At 51.9% G+C, this 19168-nt stretch overlaps 1 protein-coding gene across 1 annotated transcript in view; it reads left to right on the plus strand.

Annotated features, from left to right (window-relative positions):
• The window catches only part of ADARB2 (adenosine deaminase, RNA specific B2 (inactive)), a 184645-nt gene that overhangs the window by 140021 nt on the left and 25456 nt on the right, over positions 1–19168 (plus strand). Inside the window, exons 4-6 of the mRNA XM_023511329.1 lie at positions 6362–6476; positions 10354–10522; positions 12279–12430. Of these exons, the coding sequence (XP_023367097.1) occupies positions 6362–6476; positions 10354–10522; positions 12279–12430 (436 nt within the window). The remainder of the gene's footprint in view (positions 1–6361; positions 6477–10353; positions 10523–12278; positions 12431–19168) is intronic.

Below are 19168 nucleotides of genomic sequence, written 5' to 3' on the forward strand. Positions count from 1 at the left end.
ACCTCAGGCAGCAGGAGAAGACCTCAGACAGCTGAGGGAGACCTCAGGAATCCAGGAAAGACCTCAGGAAGCCTGAAGAAAACTCAGGCAGCTGAGGGAGACCTCAGGAAGCCGGGGGAGGCCTCAGGAAGCCAGGGGAGACCTCAGGAAGCCAAGGGAGAACTCAGGAAGCCGGGGGAGACCTCAGGAAGCTGGGAGAGAACTCAGGAAGCCAAGGGAGAACTCAGGCAGCTGAGGGAGACCTCAGGAAGCCGGGGGAGACCTCAGGAGCCAGGGGAGACCTCAGGAAGCCGGGGGAGACCTCAGGCAGCTGAGGGAAACCTCAGGAATCCAGGAAAGACCTCAGGAAGCCTGAAGAGAACTCAAGCAGCTGGGAGAGACCTCAGGCAGCTGGGGGAGACCTCAGGCAGCTGGGGGAGACCTTAGGAAGCCAGCCATATGACAAGTTTCTCAGGGAGGTGACCGGAGCCACACCTTCCCCCCAGTGTATTCCCCATGCAGGTGCATCCAGCAGGGCCTTCAAACAGCTGGTTACTGAGAACACTGATTTCACTAGTGACGAAGATAGTGTGAAGTATTTCTGCACTTTTTGCAGAACTTTGTATCTCCGTGAGGCTGGACGATAATGATAACAATGGGACAGGTGGTGTTTGAGCACCAGACACTGAGCTCCCGAGAGCAGGGCACCATGTGGAGCCTCCTCTGCCTCCCCCCACCTCGCAACGTCCTGGGACAGGCTTGAGGTTCCCACTTGAGAGCAAAGCCAGGGCCTGAATCTAGGTCCATGTGAGTCCGTCCCCAAGCCCCAGCTACATAGCACAGCATCAGAGCTCAGTGGGATTTAGAATAAATAGTCAGATAATTCAAATTATTTAGCTGAACACCAGTTTCACCAGCCTCTGATTTTGAAATGGATAAGCCTTCATTATAATTGTCAGCAAACAGGACTCATTACCCAGACAGGGAGGTTCCTGCTCAGCTGAAGCATGGGGACTGTTAAGGTGTCCTCTGGTGGCATGAGGGGCCTGCCTTGCTGCCGCAGGACTTCTTAGCAGCCCCCTCCCACCGCACCCCAGCTCTGGGAGGGGTAGCATGTCCAGAACAGTCACCGAGGACATGCTCCGATCCCACTATCCACAAGGACGCCTGGCCCAGCCTCCTGGGGCAGCCAGTCTCCTGGGGCAGCCAGCCTCCGAGCATACCGCCATGAGCCACCAAAGCTCACAGCAGAGAGGAGCTGTAGACATGGGTGTTGGCACCTGGCTGTCTGCCCCACCCCTATGCAAATCTAACCTTTTCCATATTCTGCGTTATAAACCCAAAGATAGGATTCCAACGGGAAAATATTTACTAAAGGCTTTTTCCTTCATAATCTATCGATTCTAATATCCCCACCACTTTGGCTGAATGTCAGCTCCACCTCGAGGGCCACTGTTGGGAATTTGAGCACGTTTGTTTATTTCTGCCATTCAGAATATCAGCACTGCAAGCTGGTGAGCCTCCAGCCTTGCAACGCTCCCATTAAAGCCCATTTTTCTGATTTGAATAATGCTGATAACTTTCTATGGTAATAGGAGCCTATGGGCAAAACTCAGGCAACAGATAGCAGGTGCTGGTGTGGGCTCTGTCCAGCTTCTCTGTTGGGCGCAGAAGCACACAGCCCATTGAGAGGGGGCCAGCCCCACCTGACCCTCAGGGGACCCTGGCCACCACCCTCACCTACCAAGAAGTCAGACCCTCCCTCCTCTTAGCTGGTGCCAGTCTGTGTGTTAAAATGCCAAGCCTGGTATCTCCAACTTGCCCACCAGGTCAGGGCAGGGGCGGGAGCGTCACCTTGGAGTTAACACCCATGCCTCCCAATCTTGGCCACCAGCATGGCCCTACCCAGGAGAGGGTGTGCTGCTGAATGAGTGTCTCCCACAGTGAGCTCTTCCCTGAGGCCGTGGTGACCAGGGACGTCATATGACACCTCCATGCTGCCAGGGGCGCCTTCCGTTGGTGTTTCCTGCGTGGCTGAATAGCCCACTGCAATGGGAGCAGTGGATGTCTCTGCGGAGGGTTTACACTGCACAGAACCATCTCCCCTGCCTGCTCCCCAGCCCTCCTGTCCCTCCCCTGTCCTTCAGACATCCTGCTATCTGAGGCTCTCCTGCTGGGTTCCCTCTGGGCGTCCCCTTAGGCCCAGAGCTGAGCTTAGTTTTAATCTTGAGGATTTGCAGTACAGGGTCCAATCCGCTCTCTGGGACTCGGGGCCAGAGGAGCTCAGATGGTGCACAGTGAAATGGGCCACAACTCAGAGTTCAGGCCCCGCAGGTCCATCCTGCCTCTACTGCGGCTTCACAACTGTGCCAGATCACCAAGCCGCTCTAACCCTCAGCCTCCACAGCTATAAAGTGGGTGGCTGTTCACAGATGGGGCAGGGGGGACTAACAGTGCTCTCAGGAGAGTTCGGTCCTGGTGACATCTGAGCCCTTGGGGAAGGGAAGTCCACTTGTGCCTGTGCTGAGGGACCCTGGACTCGTATCAGTGCCTCAGGGACCCCTGAACCAACGCTGCTACCCTGGGGACCCCTGGACTTGCACTGGTGCCCCAGAACCCCTGGACTCACACTGGTGCCCCGGGACCCCCTAGATTAACTCTGGTGCCCCAGGGACCCCTGGACTTGTCCTAGTCCTAAGGGACCTGGACTTGCGCCAGTGCCCGGGGACCCTGGACAGCCTAAACAGCTGCCAACAACACCCACAAACCAGGTGATGGGAGGAGGGCCTGTGAGAAGCATCTGGACGCTCAGGAGGGTTTGAGGATCACCTGTGAGGAGCTCAGCCCGCTGTCCTGAGGCCACTGCTCAGGGGTCAGTGAGTCGGGGGCAGCCTGTCCCTGGAGGTGAGAGTCCCACCTGACAGTCTCAGCAGAGGAAACTGGTCACAGCAGCCTCAGGACGTCGCACCAGCTACACATCTGAGAAGCCAAGTCCAGCCAGCTACCTGGAAATCCCTCCACATGTTCATTAGTTCACCACTTAAAGTAAATGAAGTTGAGGAATATTCTGATTAATATGAGGATACAAATGTTTAGGTTACATTGTTTTCATTTCTAAGATAAAGTTCAAGTTGTAGTTGAGCCCTTCACCCAAGAGGATGTGTTTTTTTTCTTTCTTTCATTCACCTTTATAAAATATTAAATTAAAAATGCACTTAATATAAATGTCAAGGACCTGTTAATAAAAAATGGCTCCATGCCCATAATACAGTGGTCACAGCATCAGCCACATACACCAAGGCTGGCAGGTTCGAACCCAGCCCAGGCCTGCTAAACAACAATGACAACTACAACCAAAAAATAGCTGGGCATTATGGCAAACTCCTATAGTCCCAGCTTCTTGGGAGGCTGAGACAAGAGAATTGCTTAAACCCAAGAGTTTGAGGTTGGTTTGAGCTATGATGCCATAGCACTCTACTGAGGGTGACATAATGAGACTCTATCTCAAAAAAAGAAGGACGAAGAGAAAGAAGAAGAAGAAGTTGTTTTGTAGGAGAGGAGGTTTTCTTAAACAGAGGGACCAGCCAGCAAGGTCACCACCTGCTCTGCGTGGCCCAAGGCTATCTCTGCCAGCTGGGGATCCTGGTCTCTCTTGGAGAAGCCTGAGCATCATGACACACCTGACACCCACGGCCAACCAGCTTCATCTGTGGGAACACCAAAATCCAACCCAAACATAACTGTTCCTCAGCCTCTCCTCAAGCAACCCCACAGGGGAAGGTGGCAGAGCACCTAGATGTGGCCCAGAAGGTGCTCAGGGACCACGAGGTCCTCTGTGTGCAGCTGACGGCACACACTCGGTCCACCCGCTATCAATGTGGCTGCCCCGATCCATGCCCAGAGAGCCCAGGCCTGTGGCCACTCAGGGGAGTGTCTGATCCAGACTGTGGGCTGGGTCTTGCCTCTGCCGCCTTCTGCCACATGCTCCAGCGGTTAGGGAGGCAGATACGTGTTGGCACCTGCCTTGTCAGGGTTAAGTGGGATAATGCCTACACAGGGCCGGCACCCAGCCTGGCACTCGGCACACCTCTGAAGGAGCGGAGCGGGCTCTGGGTCCAGAACAAATCCATGTCTGGGTGTGCTGTCACTCCTTGCCGGCTGGGCCCCACAGGCATCAGGACCTGACCCCAGGTGGGGGTTCTTGTCACGTCTTGGACATTTGAAATCTTATCTTAGAAAACAACAGGATCAAAGGTGCTATTCACAGTAACCCTGTGAACAACACACGTTGGGGGCAGGTGCCCAGCACCACAAGTCACTCTAGATGGTTCTGCGACTGAAGCTCTTAGAAGTCTTGGGGGGTCAAGATGAACACAGAGGGACTGACTAGAGCCCGGCACCAGGTGAAACCACAAGCAATGAACCTTGGGGCCGGATGGTGGCTGTGACCATGCTTGGAAAGAGAGTCTGTGGTGAGGTCGTCAAGACAAGGATCTCCAGATGCCATCATTCTGAGTTGCCCGGCAGGGCCCTAAACCCAGTAACAGTGTCCTCACAAGACAGCAGAGGAGACACAGACACAGAGGAGAAGCTACGTGGAGATGGAGGCAGAGGTTGGAGTGATACAGCCTCAAGTCCATCACACCAGGAGCCCCCGAGAGACAGGAGGGGCAGGAAGGGGCCTCCCTCAGAGGGAGCACAGCCCTGGGGGCCTTCCTTGGCCTTCACTCAGACTTCCAGGCTGCAGCACTATGGGAGGACAAACCCCTGCTGTCATAAGCAGCCCCTGGAGAGAGTGTCCAGGGCATAGTCTGCCTTCTCTGGGCCTGAAGCCCCAGGACAGAGAAGGACAGGACAGCTGGCAGCAGCCTGGTTGGGCGTCCAGCCAGGGAGACCCCGGGTACACAGCCTCTCCCACCTGACTGCCCTGGCATCTCTCCTGCATGAGCTCCACCTGACCCACAGCTGCTGCAGCCAGGGCAAGAGGAGAAAGGTGACGGCTGGGTTCTGTGGCGGCAGGTTTTCTGCTCGTAGAGGCAGACCTGTTCACACAGCATGTTTTACTGCCTGCAAGTTGGGTTCTAAAAAAGTCTATTTATTGCTTTTGCATTTATTTATCAGCAGCCCATCGTACCAACTGTATCAGCAGTAATGACTGTGTAACATCAAATGTCCTGGTGGAAATTCAAAGACCCAGTCCACCAGCAGAGTGAGCATGTTGCCTGCCTTGTGGCTAACTGCGTGTTTGAGGAGGCTCCTTACAGACGTGGTCAGTGCCCACAATGACAGGGGATAACAGTGGGACTAAGGACAACAGTCACAGGCATCGCCGGCCACTTGCTGAGTGTGGGCACTGCACTAGGCATGCAGTCCTCACAAAGACACCATCCGAAGGGAGTTACAGTGACTGCCTTATAAATTAGGGAAGTGGGGCTCAGCAGCTTTGAGCCACTGGCCCATGCTCCTTGTGGCAGAACTGGGACCCCAACCAGCTTCCATGCTCCAGGGCCTGTGGGAGCTAAAAAGCCCTGGGGCCTCACCTCCAGGAGCAGACAGGAGCTGGCCACAGAGCCACTCTCAGGCTGCACACATGTGCCACCTCACCAAAGATACAGGGCTGTTTAGGACAGCCGGGCACCAGATCGTGTGAAAGGGAGTGTGCTCATGTGGGTATTGTGCACATGCACGCGTGTGCATACGTGTGCTGTGCATGTGCATTTGTGTGCTCGTGTGTGTTGTCTGCTCATATGTGTTCGTGTGTGTACATGTTCTCATGTGCACATCTGCATGTGTGTCTCTGTACATGCACACGCATGCGTATTTGTGCCTTGTGCCCATACATGTGTGCCTGCATGTTGTCACATGTGTTATCATGTGCCCATATGTGGTGTTGTGTGTACATGTGTTTTAATGTGTTTGTATGACATCATGCTGTGATCGTGTGTGCATACGTATTATGTGTGCATGTGTGTTGTCATGTGTGCATGTATGTGCGTGTGCAGGAGGATGAGAGGACAGGCTGGAGTGAGCTGCAGTCAGCAGTTCAGCCCAAGGGTTCCCTGAGATGTGCCAGCTGCTCAGAACCAGCTCTGTGACTCCCACTGACCACAGCCTGCAAATCTCCCCTTCTTTGGGGAGGTCTTTGCTCATAAAGGTGGTGGATGGGTTAGGGGCAGCATCTCCGTAGGTAGGTTCGGCAGAGGTCAGTATGTCCCAGTTCAGTGCGGTGCTAAGCTCCCTCCTGAGCCTGTGGGGACAGTGGAGGGACCAGGCACGAGTATGGTGTGGTGGCAAGGCATGGCCATGGGAGGGAGGACAGCAAGCTGCCACCCACTGCTGCCCCACTCAGCCCGTCATGGAGTCCTGCTGCTTTGTCTTTCAGGAATTTGCTGACTCCGTGTCCCAGATGGTCATGCAGAAGTTCCGTGAGGTGACGCTCGCCCTGACGCCTGTGCACGCCCGCCACAAAGCATTGGCAGGAATTGTCATGACCAGAGGTAACTGGCTCATGTTTTCCCAGTGGGAACTTTCGTCTCCAAAGAAAAGAACGGTAGTGTCTACCTGACCATGGGAGCCACGTGATCCCTTCTTCCCTTGAAGACGTGACAAAGAAAAGCAACTAGAAAGCAGGGGGTCAGGGACCAAAGTGTGTGACCAAGAAACCCACACTGAGCACTGGTGACCGCCTTCCATGCCTCCAACTCCATGGTGGGAGCTGGAGGGGCCCGGCCGGCCACCCAGGGAAGCTCAGCCGTTTGGGAGTGCTAAGCCCCCTCGCTGGGGTGTGAACCCACAAATGCCCTCCCTCTGCCAAGGTTCCCACTTCACTATTCACAGGGAGGGCTGTTCTGGGAAACCAGAGTGATCCCCAGAAAGGCAACGCCCCACATCAAGATCGAGCAGGCAGCCTTGTCACTGAGCAGGGTGGGTGGACGATGGCTGGGTTTGGCCAATCAGTGCCATGGGGACATCTGATACTAACCTGACCAGTGACGAACCAGCTGGTTGTTTGATCAGCTGTTCATAGCCCCAGAGTTTTTCATGAGTATGTCATGACCGGCTAGAATATGATTGTGTAAAACCATAGTTGACTTTTGGGTTAAGTTTCACACACACTTGCTGTGCACATGTAGACAAAATCTAGGCATGAAAAAGACCATCTACCTGACATCCAAAAGCATGTTAGAAAGCCCAGTAGAGACCCCATGAGCGGAATGGTTTCACTGTCTCTGGACCCAGACTTGGACAAGCTCAGGCAGGTGTGACCTGGCCTGTCAGGGTGGGCACCTTGGCGGAATGGGAACAGAGATGCTCCCTGCAGCACGGCTGGTGAGTGAGGGGAAGTTTGAGAACCACTCTAAGGGTGAAATTACACGCACTCAGCCTGTCTGGGACTCAGTTTTCTCACCTTTAAAGTGGGAAGATCAGTGGTGCCACCCTAATAGGGTGACTCTGAAGTTAAATGGGTTGGTGGACACTGAGCTCTGAGTCCACCCCTGTCCCTGGTGGTGCCACGTGTCAGTCAGTGATGCACTGTTGTATTCACAAGTCATTCACTGTGCCTGCTGTGCTAAGTCCCTGGGAAACAGGAGAGAATGAAACAGACCAAGTGCCTGCCTTGTGAGTTTTATCTCCTGGTGGGGAATGGGGCATCAGGAGCAATTTAAATAGGGTATAAAAAGAACTGCGAAAGTTACATGTGCACAGATGTAGGAACACGTAAACAAAACTGTGGTAAATTTTAAAACTTGGAGTGTACATAAATTTTTTCCACAGATTCCAGGATAACTTGGTCCAAATTAGTGTCTTGGTCAGCAAAGGAAAGAAAGGAGAAAGGGGGAGAGAGGGAGGGAGATGAGGAGAGAGGGAGGGAGGGAGTGGGAGAGACAGAGGGAGGGAGACACCAGCCAGTGTGGCCTCTTTTGCCTCCAACCCCAGACCCTAGTGGGTGTGTTCTCACAGGCAGGCTCTCAACGTTCCCCAGCCCCGGAACTCTGAGTGTCCTATATCTTTCCACTTTTCTGGGAAACTCAGCTAAGGCGAGTTTGAAAGCTGCTCCCAGACCTTACCTGGAGAACAGCAGGTTTTCCAACGCTGGCAGGACGAGGCCATCCTGGGGGGTGGTGAGCTGTGCGTGTGTGGGCGGCTCACCTGGGTGGCCTGAGTGCACCATGTGAGATGAGACCCCACAGGTGATGCCTGGTCAGTTGCTGAGTCATGAACACTGAAGAATAAATTGATAACTTTACTTTCCCATTATAACTGGAAGATTTGATAAACATATCCATTTTTAAAAGATTAGGAAGAAATGTGCAAAATTGCTAATAGAAGTATTCTTACATGTTCATTTACCTAAAGCAGATGCGCCAATCACCCTCATTCTAGTTCAGTTACTCAAGCAGACGCCAGGGAACTCTGAGAGGGCGAATCCTGTTCTAGTTATAAAATTTAACCTATTCTGAGATGAAACATGACCCCTGAAACCCCCCCTTATTTTAGGTGGGATACCAACTCATTCACAGCAATTAGCTCGTGGAAAGTGCTTTTCACTTACGAAACAGAGACTGTTTTTTAGTCACTATGAGAAGTGTTAATGCAGAAACATGAACTTATGAATAGGGTAGTTCGGGTAAAGATTCAAATAAGGGAGAACAAATAAATGGAAGCAACCGTCTCCCCCTCCCTCCTGCCCCTCTGCTCCCGGAAGCAGCCTCTTCTGACCACTCAGCTCTAAACACAATGGCTCTACATGGGTCAGTATAGGAGTCTTGAGAAAGACTGTGCTTCAGTCCATTATTTCACTTCCCAGAGACACAGGCTACAGGTCCTTTCTGAGTCGGCCACCCAGGTTTCACCTTGTTTGGCTTATCTGTGTTGCTGGGAGGGCTTCGTTTGTTTCCATCCACACAGATTTTACATTTCTTGCTTTTGGTGTATCTGAAAACTTTTAATTCTCTAGATTTTCAATTCTAGAAAATATCTATTGATTCATTAAAATGTGATACTTGCCTCAGCGCCCGTAGCACAGTGGTTCCGGCACCAGCCACATACACCGAGGCTGGTGGGTTCGAACCCGGCCCAGGCCAGCTAAACAACAATGACAACTGCAACAAAAAATAGCCAGGCATTGTGGCAGGCGCCTCTAGTCCCAGCTACTTGGGAGGCTGAGGCAAGAGAATCGCTTAAGCCCAAGAGTTGGAGGTTGCTGTGAGCTGTGCGCCATGGCACTCTACCAAGGGCCACATAGTAAGACTCTGTCTCAAAAAAAAAAGTGATACTTCTCCAATTTTCATCATATTTATATTATAATGATATGTAATACATATAATTTTAGGTAATATATTTAAACCTTCATTTTCTATCACACTTAGAAGGCAAATGGAAGATGGCAGCCCTCAGCCTTTTCCTAACCAGCCACCTCTCTCAGCTACAAACTTATTCTTACATCATCATAACTGATGAGACTCAGATCCTTCTCAGTGCCCACAGTCAGGGTTCTCTACCGCCCAATAGTGCTGTCCACGCCATCACGTGGAGCAGACAAGCTGGCGTTTGAACACCATGCCCCGTTTGCACTTCATCCAGGACTCACTGAGACTTTGGTAAAGTCTCAGGTAAATCATGGCAGTTTAGACACAGCCCCGATGTCTCCTCTCATGGTACAAGGAGGATCTGTGCACGCTCGTCTTCACAAGGGCCAAGTCCCCCAGTATCTCAAAGCCCTTTTCTTCCCATTCTCTGCCCTGAATGACTGGAAATTACTATGATCCTAAAATTAAAAAGTCGGATCTTTCCAGCTCCTTCTAGTGCAGCCTGAGGAAGAGAAGCTGAGACAAGCAAGTGAGATGAGCTCCCTGCACCACAGGGCAGGGCAGTGGGTCATCCTCAGGGGCTCCAGGAATGGTCCTGATGGCTGCTGGCCAGACACAAGGAGCTGTGAGGTTGGACATGTGCCTCTGGGACCTGCATGTGCACAGGAGGCTCGTGGAAGCGGCATCTCCCTCTGGGGGCACAGCAATGGGCAACTGATCTTGAGTCTTTGTTATAGATGGTCAGACTTAACCTATGAAATGTGGGATGGTTTCAGCACACCTGTGGCCACCCCTGTGCAGCACATAATGGCAGCACATTCACATCACACGTCCTCCTGCAAAGGGAGGAGAAACACCAGTCCCTGCCTGGATTCGTGTCCCACCCAGGCCCACAGCTCAACTGGTTAGGTCTAGACTAATCCACAAGGCCCAGTGAAAGCCCCAGATAGCCCAGCCCTAAGCCCTGAGCACTGTCTGTGTCCCCAGGCCCAGCCCTAAGCACTGACCACTGTCTGTGTCTGCAGGCCCAGTCCTAAGCCCTGACCGCTGTCTGTGTCCGCAGGCCTGGATGCGCGGCAGGCACAGGTCATTGTCCTGTCCTCGGGCACCAAGTGCATCAGCGGTGAGCACCTCAGTGACCAGGGGCTGGTGGTCAATGACTGCCACGCAGAGGTGGTGGCCCGGAGGGCGTTCCTGCACTTCCTCTATGCACAGCTGGAGCTGCACCTCAGGTACGCAGGGGCAAGTGGGGGGGCTGGGAGCTCGGGGCCAGGCGATGCTGGTGTACAAGGGTGAGCCACTCAGGACGGCCCCTGACCTGGGGCCCGGGCTCAGTTTCTCAGCGGCCAGTTTGCCGTCAGGGGCCCACGCCTTCCAGACCCGCCCTCATGGCCCTGCCCTTGGAAATGTGACTAACTGGTGGGTTGGGTTTGGTGATGTCACCCCCATACCAGGGTGCTCTTGCCTTAGGAAAGGCAGGGAGGGGCAGCTGTCCCCCCAGTGGCATCTCCTTTGGGGACGCACTTTGTGAACTGGACAGGAGAATGCGTCCCAGAGGCCCCCTGGGCTGAGCTGTTCTATCTGGATGTTTAGGGCTGTGGGTCCCTTGGCACCTTCTGCTTTTGGACCCTCTGATGCCATGTCCCCCAAACCACTAATAATGGGACCTGGGGTGGGGAGCCTTGACAAGGGACTGGGTCAGCACACGTCAGAAGCCACACTCAGGAGAGAAAGGCCTAAAAATATGCCAAACAGACTGAAATGAAACAACCCCTTATTACACTCAATTTTATCTGTGCCTCTGAGCAGTGAGCACCACTGAGGCATGTCCTTCAGAGGCCTGCCAGGTGTGGCCAGAGTCAAACAGAGGGGACCAGAGCTGGAAATCTCTCAAAACATGGGGAGGACTTTTCCTAAATATCCACCTGCTCGTTTAAAATATTTCCAAGAATCTTAACTCTTGTGGTGTCAGAGAAGGCTGGCTGCACACCGGGCAATCTGCTGCCAACCTGTCTTCAAGGACAGGTGCACCTGCCACCCACACAGGGTACCCAACAAAGGAGCCAGTGCCAGCCCAGCCCCGTGGCCACCAGGCTCCTCGTGGGATCCCCATACACAGCACATTTGCTTAGGAAGTTGCTGGCATGGCTCCCACCACGGCTCTGAGGGAGTGTCTGCAGGCAGAGGGAGGACGAGGGGGTGGGAGGAGCAGGCAGGGAGGTTGGCAGACGCCTCTGGGGTCTCCTAGGGAGAAAAGGTCTGTTCTGCTGCCTGTGAGATCCCAGGCCCCAAAGAACAGAATCCATCACCAGTGGGGCAGAACATGTAGAAACAGCAAGACTGGCAGAAAGCTGACTACAAAATCAGGAATAAAATCTGGAACAAAATGCCCACTCCAGGGTGCCCCGCCCTTCTCGACTGAGGTGGGGCCTCTTAGATTTGAGCTTAATGGCAGGGGAGGGCAGGTTCTGAGGGCAAAATGCCCTCATCCCTCTGAGACCAGGAGATGCAGGCTTCCCCCGCCCTGCCCTGCTCATGGCTAGGCAAGGAAGAAGAAAACAGTCCTCAGCACTGACCGCTCCTCCTGCCATGCCAGCCTCACCCCAAGACCCTCCTCCTTATAACACACACCAGCTGCCCACTGAGGTCACTCAGGTCAGCAGCCCCCATGAGATGCTTCCCAAGGAGTGTTTGCATGTCCATAGGGTTAGAGCTTTAAAAGTGCACAGACACAGGTACTCGTGGTGGACCCGACTGGCTCTGTGAGAGGTCCCCACGGTTGAATGTGCAGAGGGGGACGGCAGGGCTTCTGCAGGCTGAGTCGCTCTGCAGCTTCACTGCTGCATGTTCTAGACGTGTCCGCGCAGAGACACAGGATGGAGGGTGAGGGGGATCAAGGGTGCCTCCGCATCACAGGACCACAGCTCACCAGGCTGGAGTGTTTCTGGTCAGTGTGTGACACGTGACAGGGACCCTCTGTGACCCTAGCAAGCGGCGAGAGGACGCAGAACGCTCCATCTTCGTGCGGCTGAAGGAGGGAGGCTACCGGCTGCGGGACACTGTCCTCTTCCACCTCTATGTCAGCACCTCCCCCTGCGGAGACGCAAGGCTGCACTCGCCCTATGAGATCACCACAAACTGTAAGAGACCACATTTTTACCTCTTGTAAACAAACTAACAGCCCAAGCTCCCCTCCATGTCGGACGGTTCCAGGCCGTCAGCTGTGTGTGCAGCGTGGCCGGGGCCCTGAGGTGCAGGACGTGGATTGCCCCCGCGATTAGCAGGGTAACTACACCTCCAAACTGGATCCTGAAAGGCCCAGAGCACTGGTAGAGAAGCAGTGTGAGGTCTAAAACTAGCTACTTAATTGCCAATTGCCATAGTTCTCTGCTCCCTTTTAGGGGGTCAGACAAGCCCTGTGTCCCAGGAGAACAAGGATCCAGAAGTCACGTGAAGTCACGTGGGAGGAGGGAAGCCAGGCTCGCTCTGTCTGTGTTCACTGGAAACTGGGGAGAACAAAGCTCAGCTTTTGTAATGAAATGGGGCATGTGAACCCACAAAGGCATCTTCCCAGGTCACTTGCAGTGTCACCCAGCTAAGCGCCCACCTGTCCTCCCTGTCCAGTTACTTCTACCAGCAAAGAGCAGAAACACTGTGAGTAGGAGGGAGTCTCTGCTCTGGGGTCTCCCAGGATGTCAGCATCTCCATGAGGGAAGGAAGAGACAGGGACACTCCTCTGGCCTGCCTTTGGCTCTCTGGCCATGTGTGTCCCGTGCACATGACACACGCAGGCAGGTTCCTACATAGGTACACATCACTCTCACATACACATGGTCTCCTAAACTCCCTGCAGACGCAACCCCACACAAATCCTCTGTGAGAGGACCTTAGACACACGGGTATGGCGAGGGGTCTGGTCCTGATAAAGAGGTGCCCCCAGCAGAAATGCATCAGGCAGCACAGCCACCAAACCTGTAGGTTTGGCCTCTGACTTCTTTCTGTGGAAGGCTACCCGATGTTTTAATTACAGAGAAAGGAAAAGCAAGAACTGATCTAGTACCCACCACATTCCGGGCTGCAGTGGCAGCCCTAAAGATCAGGACAGTTGGGAAACAGGGTTCCCTGATGCTGTGCCAGCCTGTCCTCGGCCCTCAGATGGGGGCTGCACCTGCTGCTTCCTGAGGGTTTCCTCAGGGCCCAGCACTCAGCCTTTGGGGACAGTTGCATGTAACAGGATTCCAGGCGACGGCTACATGTCCTTTGGAGAGTAAAGGAGAATAAATAATGTCAGGAATGAAGAAAGGAAGCCCACTGAATGCCAGGGACTTTTAGAGGAAGATGAGACAGGCAGGGAGGCCCTGGGGAGGTGGGCACAGCTCTCCCACCAGTAAGATGGCACAGCCTCCCCCAGCAGCCCTCAGAGGACAGGAAGCAATGCAGCCTGGCTCATTTTCCTTGAACATACTCAAGCTGGATTCTGTAAAGTCGTGCAGTCTGCTCCATTAGACAGACACTGGCAACTGTCTTCCTGCTTTCTCCTAGAAAGTTTGTGTCATGAAGACCAGCCTGGATGCCCTTGCCTGGGGTGAGGGGACCCCTCTCAAGCAGAGCTGGCCCAGCTCATCCCACCCCTTTCCCTGCTGTCACATTCCTGGTAGGAGCCAGGAGGGGACTAAGTGGGGGCTGCAGAACCCTGAGCCCCACTGTCCCCCTGGGCAGCTCTAGCTCACTGGGCCCCCATATCCCTGGGTATTGGCCTCCAGCTGCGACCTCTGCAGCTGACCCAGCTCCAACCTCCCACATCTCAGGTCCAGAAAAGCCTTCTTAGGGCACCCCAGACACAAATGACTTTTACTTCATGGTGTTTTGAGAAGTGACAGGTGTTGAAAGGAAGAACAATAAAGCATTTTTCTCACACTTTGCTGTAGCTGAGTGGCCACTACTGGCCCTGGGCAGGGCTGGAAACACCTCCCGCTCGTGTTGTCTGGAAGTGTACAGAAGCTGGGAGCTCTCGAGTTTCCAGAATGGGCTCGGCAACCAAGGTCAAGCAAACCTTTCCCTTTCCTCACTTAGGAGGGTGAGAAAACCCAAATTCTTACTGTCCTCAGATTGGGAGGCACCTTAGAGAGATAGCCCAGCACCCCTCACACGGCTCAGGAGGGCAGGAGCTCAGGGCTAATGTCTTTGGTCTCCACGCAGAGAGGTCCTGTAGATGCTGATCACATGATGGGCAGGCCCCTTTCCCACCTCTCACTTATTCAGTGCTTCTGCTACCCTTCAGAGATTAGAGGGGCCAGGTCTTGCTTTGAGGGGCTCCTGCCAAGACCAGACTGAGGGCAAAGGTCAGGGATGGTAACAGAGCCTCTGCAGGAGAAGCTTGCAGTGGGACTGGGAAAGCACCAGATAGGATATCCCAGCGGTCAGTGTGAGTACTGTCTGCCTCCCACAGGTCAACCCTGTGGAGCCCCAGACTCCACGCTGCTACTCAGGGGCCAGGTCCTAAGTAAAGCCCAAAGAGCCAGGTCCCCATCACACTGTCCTCACATCACAGACACTCCAGCAGTCAGGTCACCATCACACTGTCCTCACATCACAGACACCCCAGGAGTCAGGTCACCATTACACTGTGCTCACATCACAGACACCCCAGGAGTCAGGTCACCATCATGCTGTGCTCACTTTACAGACACCCAGGAGTCAGGTCCCCATCACACTGTCCTCACATCACAGACACCCCAGGAGCCAGGTCATGATCATGCTAAGCTCATAACACGGAGACCCCCGGGAGCCAGGTCACCATCACACTGTGCTCACATCACAGACACCCCAGAGCAGCCCCGTCCATGCTCTGATACCTTCCTCCAGTCTAAGGAGCCCATCCCAAAGCAGAGGGCACTCCGGGCTAGAGTTCTCCATCCTCCCAAGGTTCTTTCCAGGTTGGCCCCTTGGGAAACTGCCCTGTCCCATTGCCAGCACATTGCCCTGCTGGGTTCTGTTCCTTCAGCCTATTCTTTTCTCATTACCTCATCTGGTCCAAATTTCTGCACAGGGTCCACAGCTGACTTCTCTGTCAACCCGCAGCTCTACCAGAATTTTCCTTCTCTCTGCCTCTTTCACATACATACCTACCCCACACAAATACACACCCGCATAAGTACATGTGCACATAAACACACGTACATGAGAACATGTGCCCACACATAAACACATGCATACACACGTGTGCACACAGGCACATATATGACACATATGTGCACACAAACACATGAGCATGTGTGCACACACATACGTGAGCACAAGTGCACACAGAAGCACAGGCACGTGAGCACATGGGCACACTTAAACACATGTGCATGAGCGTAAGTGTGCACATGAACACACAGACACAGACATGCAAGCATACACATTCACATACACTCAACAGTTATCTGATGCATCAGGATCTACAAATGTTAACTATCACATGACTAAGTCAAAGAGAAGTTTGAAAACTTGAACAGGTGCCCTAGATTTTTCCCCCTTCCTTTAATGATGAAAGAAGACCAAGAAGAGCGTAGTAAGAAAATTCTGTAGATAGTTTTAAACAGTTATTGAAGTAAGTATCACATAACCAAAAGGCCAACAAAAGAGCCGAATTCTAACTTGGGAATTTTAGGAACCAATGTTGGCTCACCTGGCTGCCGAGTACCAGCCTTCTACCAGGACTTCTTGGTCTCACAGCTCAGCAGGTGTCAGGGTTCCCTGAGCCTGTGAGCAGGGCCACCTTATCCAGCTGCAGGGCTCTGCACCTGGGAAACCCCCCAAGAGCCCTGGGGTTGCCATCAGGCCCCACTTCTCCATGCATATGGCTTAGGAAATTCTATATCCCCCGCCTTTGTTTTTGTCCTCAAAATCACTCATCTGGATGGGTCATAATGCTCTCCTTAGAGCCCTTAAACATGGTAAACATGGATACTTGAGGAGGCATGTAGCCTGCCAATTAGGAGTGTGTTAGATTTGGTTGTTTCCATACCTGGCCTATCAGAGTCCCCTGAGAAGTTTTTAGAAATGTAGGTTCCTGCCACAGGCTCTGTGGCCAAGACTGAAACATTAGGGTTTCTGAGGACCTGTAATCCGGGCATCAGTTGTGTTTCAAACCATTGCATTTGAACCCCCTTAAGTCATCTCCTGTCCAGACTGGGCCTTTATTTCCTTGCTGGCCTTGTGCAAGTCTTTGAGGAGTGGATAGGCTGGTAGGTTCTCTGCAAAGGCCAAGCAGAGCTCCGTGGTGGGTCTCCCTGAGCTGCACTGTGGTGGACAAGCAGGAAAGCTCTGAGGGTGTGTCACATGCGCAGAAAGCTTCATGACAGGTGCCACACGCTGAGGGCCTTGATCTCAGCCTGCCAGAGTTGCTCAGGTGACTCAAACCCACTGAATCCTGTAACCTCCTGGACTGACTCAGTCAACTTGGACACAAAGCCTGAAAGACATTTCTTCACACAAGCAGAAGAATGTGCAGCCCATCCCCAGGTCAGAGTAGGGGTTCTGACAAGGACACTAGTTCCCATCAAGGAGGGACTCACAGGGGATGACTGCACTGCCATAGAAGTTCTGGGAGGCCTGTCGGGAACCAAGGCCCAGATGAGAGCCCAGATGGGACAGAAGAGTGAGGGATCTAGGGTAATGCACCTTGGTACAAGTTCCTCTTTCTGGGCATGGTTTTTTAATAACCTGGCAAATTGAGTTCTTGCTGCCATTTCCCAAGAATTAAACAGCTTAGTTAAATTCTCTAATCTATGTCCCACAAAATGTCAAGAAAAATAGGATTATGTCTTATATTTGTCTATAAGTTTATGATAAAAGCTTATTATGTTTGTTCTAAACCAAATCCATCCATTGCATAAAAGGGCAGTTTAAGAGATTGAAGTCAAGAAATCTAAAATACAATTCCTTAAATTCCTATCTTCAGATTTTCCTACTGAGTTACAGATATATGCAAAATATAATTTTTGTGCATTGTAGGATAGTGAGTTTTAATGGCCTCATAATTTAACATTACCACTATCATCATCATTAAGTAAGGCAAAGTTCACCCCCAGAGCCACGTGGTAGCTATTGTAGGTATTATTATTATAATAAATAGAAGGGTGAAGCATCTATTTCCTGAGTAAACCTTCTGGTATTTACCTTTTGAAGACAATTTGAAATTTAAAGGCTTGTTTGGTGTTTAAAAACATTTCCTCCCTCCTGTGCCTGTTTTCCATTTTTGGACCTGTTCTGTCCCCTCTGCCATTGTCGCAGCCATGCATTGCTTTCTAGATAAATCTTTAGCTCCCTGGGGATGGACTTCTCATTATTTATCTCCATCTCCTTTTGTTCTCCCCTAAAAATAAAATATTCACTTGACCAATTTTATGAAGAGTATTGCTACCCTCACTTTACCTTGACATCAATCTCAAAAGAAAAGGGTTTTAGATTAACAAACACTATAATGAAGTGATGATTTAGAATATCAAAATTTGACTAGAATGTTCTGATGGCTCTGGGAGTATTTGTGTACACGGAGCAGGTAGGATTTCCACTGTCCCGGGCACACCGTAAATCCACTGCAGATCTTGTAAGCTCAGCCCCCTGCAATTACTGGTTGGATTGGCCTTTTGTTCTTCCTGAAGTGGCGTCTTCAACTCCCTCCTGCCTCTCACAATTAGCCAAAAAACGGCCAGACGGAAGGGGGTCTGCGAGACCACCTACAAGCAGACTACCCTGGGACTGATCCAGCTCGCAGGGAGCACGCTTGAGAAGGCAGCCTGAGGCTCAACCCCTCCCAGAATAAACACTCTGAGGAGCCTCTTGTGCACCTGGCTCTTCAAGCAAAATTAATGGAAGCTGGTTGTTAAATCAAGCCAGGCCTCCGTGCTGTCGTGGCACTCACAGAGTTTGCTTCATGAAGATCAGTTGGGCAGCAGTGGTGGGTAGGAACTAGGGAAGGCCTGACAACATAACAGACGACTTCCATGGCCTGGAAAATAACACAACAGTTGAAATGGTGGAAGAATACAAGCACACAGTAATTAACAGGAACAGTGGACGGCAAGTACCATATTCCCTGAGAAAATATCCCCCAAGTGAAGAGTAAAGTCCCTAGTATTGCAATAACATCCTGGAAAATGTTCAGTGTGCTGGCTCTACCAAGTCTCCTAGGCTGCCCGCCACAGAAGGTCAATGTTGATAGAGACCGCATCTAGACAGTGTAAAAAGTCAACGTAAGTCAGGTTGTTTCTAAGACATATGAGGTGTTTTTGTTTAATTTATCATCAATATTATAACCATCCATCACCATCATCTTCACCACCATCTTCATCATCACCACCAACACTGCTATCACTATCACCACCACCATTATCACCATTGTCACCATCATCTTCACCACCATTTTTTCATCATTGCCATCATCACCATTATCACTGTTATCACCATCACCATCATCATCATCACCACCATCACTGTTGCCACCACCATTTTCATAATCACCATCACCATCATCATCATCACTATTATTATCATCACCATCTTCACCACCATTTTCATAATCACCATCATCACCATCACCACCATCACTGTTACCACCACCATTTTCATAATCACCATCATCACCATCATCATCATCTTCCCACCATCATTGTTGCCACCACCATTTTCATAATCACCATCACCATTGTCATCATCACTATTATTATCATCACCATCTTCACCACCATTTTCATAATCACCATCACCACCATCACCATTGTCATCATCATCACCACCATCACTGTTGCCACCACCATTTTCATAATCACCATCATCACCATCATCATCATCACCACCATCACTGTTGCCACCACCATTTTCTTTTTTTT

The sequence above is a fragment of the Otolemur garnettii genome, unplaced genomic scaffold (genome assembly GCF_000181295.1).
Source record: "Otolemur garnettii isolate 467f Iridium unplaced genomic scaffold, OtoGar3 scaffold00019, whole genome shotgun sequence".
Classification (NCBI taxonomy): domain Eukaryota; kingdom Metazoa; phylum Chordata; class Mammalia; order Primates; family Galagidae; genus Otolemur; species Otolemur garnettii.